General features: G+C 26.8%; 1 protein-coding gene across 1 annotated transcript in view; it reads left to right on the forward strand.

The window, feature by feature from the left end:
* Nucleotides 1–572: 572 nt before the first annotated feature.
* The window catches only part of LOC136079661 (solute carrier family 2, facilitated glucose transporter member 8-like), a 7746-nt gene continuing 5799 nt past the window's right edge, over nt 573–2519 (forward strand). Inside the window, exon 1 of the mRNA XM_065795816.1 lies at nt 573–799. Within this exon, the coding sequence (XP_065651888.1) occupies nt 605–799 (195 nt within the window). The 5' untranslated portion in view covers nt 573–604. The remainder of the gene's footprint in view (nt 800–2519) is intronic.

Consider the following 2519-nt stretch of genomic DNA (forward strand, 5'->3'; position numbering starts at 1 on the left):
TACGTGAAAAATTGAAGTTAAAGAAAATACGTACAGAATGTTCAATAATTAAAAGACTTGCATCAGATGAATGCTTAATCAAAACACTAAATATTGTTCGCATTTGTTTGAAGGGTAAAGATCCGAAGAATAAAATTTACTTGGAGGCATTATAAACTCCTTTCATATGTTCACCATTAGAAAATCCTAACTTTAATTTTTTGAAACAAAAATATGTTTGCTTAAATGGAATTCTTTTTGCTGAATCTTGCCCGTTTAAGATACGGCAAGCCAAAGAAATTTAGATTCAACACCAGAGCAAAAACCTTTTCAGTGTGATTTAAACTTTTCTACCTCAGATGTTTTTAAATACTAACTTTATTGAAGTTTATTTTAAATCCACTTTTTTTTAAAAAAAATTTATCTGTAGTAAAATAAATTATAAGTATTAAAATATTTTTTCCGAAATAAAATAAGTTAACTGAAATGCTAAGAATTAAACAACTAAACTTTTTTTAGAACAAAAATTATAACTTGTTTACTTTCTTAAAAAATATTTATAAGGCTAATAATGTAACTACATCATTTATTTAGTATTGCTCTTTTAGAAAACTTATTAAGTAAAATGGCTTGTGAAGTTGGCGAAAAAATTCCCTTGATAGCTTCGCAAAATGTATTTGAAAACGTCGAACAATTTAAAACATTGTTTAAAGCTGTTTTTTTTGCTTCAGTCGCATCTGCAAGTGTTGGTTTTAGTATTGGTTACACTTCATATTACAATCACGAAGACGGAAATATCATCGATGAAATCTTTTTTGCGGTAAAAATTTGTTATTAATATTTTAAAATTTAGGATTTTATTATGTTACTTAAAAAAAGTCATTTTTTACCTGTGGTTATTCGTCTTTCAACTTGCATATAAACATTAATTGCTATTATTATTTTTATTATTTCTATTATACTGTTGTAGCTAATGGTAATGTAACAACAAGGCTGTATCTAATCCATAACTACGTTTAGTAACCAGAACCATGCCAAAGAGACCTTTAAGAGTAGAAGGATATGGGGTGACGTATCTGTTTTTTGCTTACTAAAATCCTTCAATATAGAAAAAAAGGTCTTTGTTTACTAACATTTGCCGAATGCCATCTACAAATATAACAATGCAAACTTCATAATTGAGACTTAGGATAAAAGTTTATGATAAACGTCTTATATAAGCACTCTATAATGACTATAGAATGCATATGTAATGCATATGTAAAGTTGAATCCTTGAACTGCACATGTTTTTATCTAGTTTTTTTCCTTACATATCGTTCTTTTGAAATTCTTTTCAACCTTTATGTTTTCTTAATTTATACAATTTACAGTCTTTTAAGCCATCTGTTAACCACTTTCTTGGGCTTTAACTTTATTCTATGTTTTCTCTAATTCCTTACTTAAATAGTGGTTGTTTGAAGTCTTGCTGGAAATGAAACAAATAAAAAAAATTAATTAGCATGTTTTAAATGTAAATTTAAGTGTTATCTGAAAGTTTTTAATTATTTTCAACTATTCAGCTAAAAGATTATTATATAGTGGGAGTTGATTTAGATTAATGCTTAATAAAATGGAATAGAAACAAAAGTTATAAGAAATTCATTAAAAATCATTTTGATTACGTGCAAAATAGTGATGCATTAGTTGCATCAGTGTTTTGTTATTCTTTATTACAACTCCTATATGCTTATTAGTAACAATTTTTTGCTTATTAGTGACACAATAAGTATAGTAAAACAAAATTAAATAAAAAAATATTTTTAATAAACAACCTTAAAATATACATCATGATAATTATCCAAAAATATAGACATTTTACAAAAAAAGCTAAAATGATATGCATGTCAGATAGTTAGACCTAAAAGAATCTTGACCTGTTAAGTTGTTCTACAAGAAGAACATATACTAAAAAGTGGAACTTAATTTGAGATAACCTACTGAGGCCTAAAATGTTTTCGAGCTATTATAGTCTTTTTTACTTTCAACCGATTTATGACGCTTTTGTTTTCGATCGACTTATTTTGCGACCTAATTTATTGATTTTCATTTTCAACCAATTTGAGATAAATTAATTTTTGAACAATTATCTGGGCCGAATTTTTAACGTTTTATAAAACAACGAATATATTATATTTATCAAAAGGTAACAATCAATAAGTTTTCTTAGCATTCATGAAACCCTATACATCCCGATTCTGAAAACTGCGCTTCAACCCCTGCGCCAAGGCTGATAAAATTTGGCTCCAATTCAAACAAAATATACAAATCACATACTGGAAAGGCGTAGTTAGAAAATTGAAAACACAGTAGGTTGAGTATTTAGTACGTTATAAAATCAGTATGTCAAAAATATAGTAGGTCAACGATTTAAGATGTTTGAAAATAAATAGGAAATATTTTAATTAGGTTTAAATAGAAATAAATTATTGTCGGCTGAAAACCAAACACCTACGATTTACAAAGTTTTAAACTTAGGTTGAGTTGTAGGCCACTAAATAT

This window comes from Hydra vulgaris, chromosome 04 (assembly GCF_038396675.1).
Source record: "Hydra vulgaris chromosome 04, alternate assembly HydraT2T_AEP".
In the NCBI taxonomy this organism is placed as follows: domain Eukaryota; kingdom Metazoa; phylum Cnidaria; class Hydrozoa; order Anthoathecata; family Hydridae; genus Hydra; species Hydra vulgaris.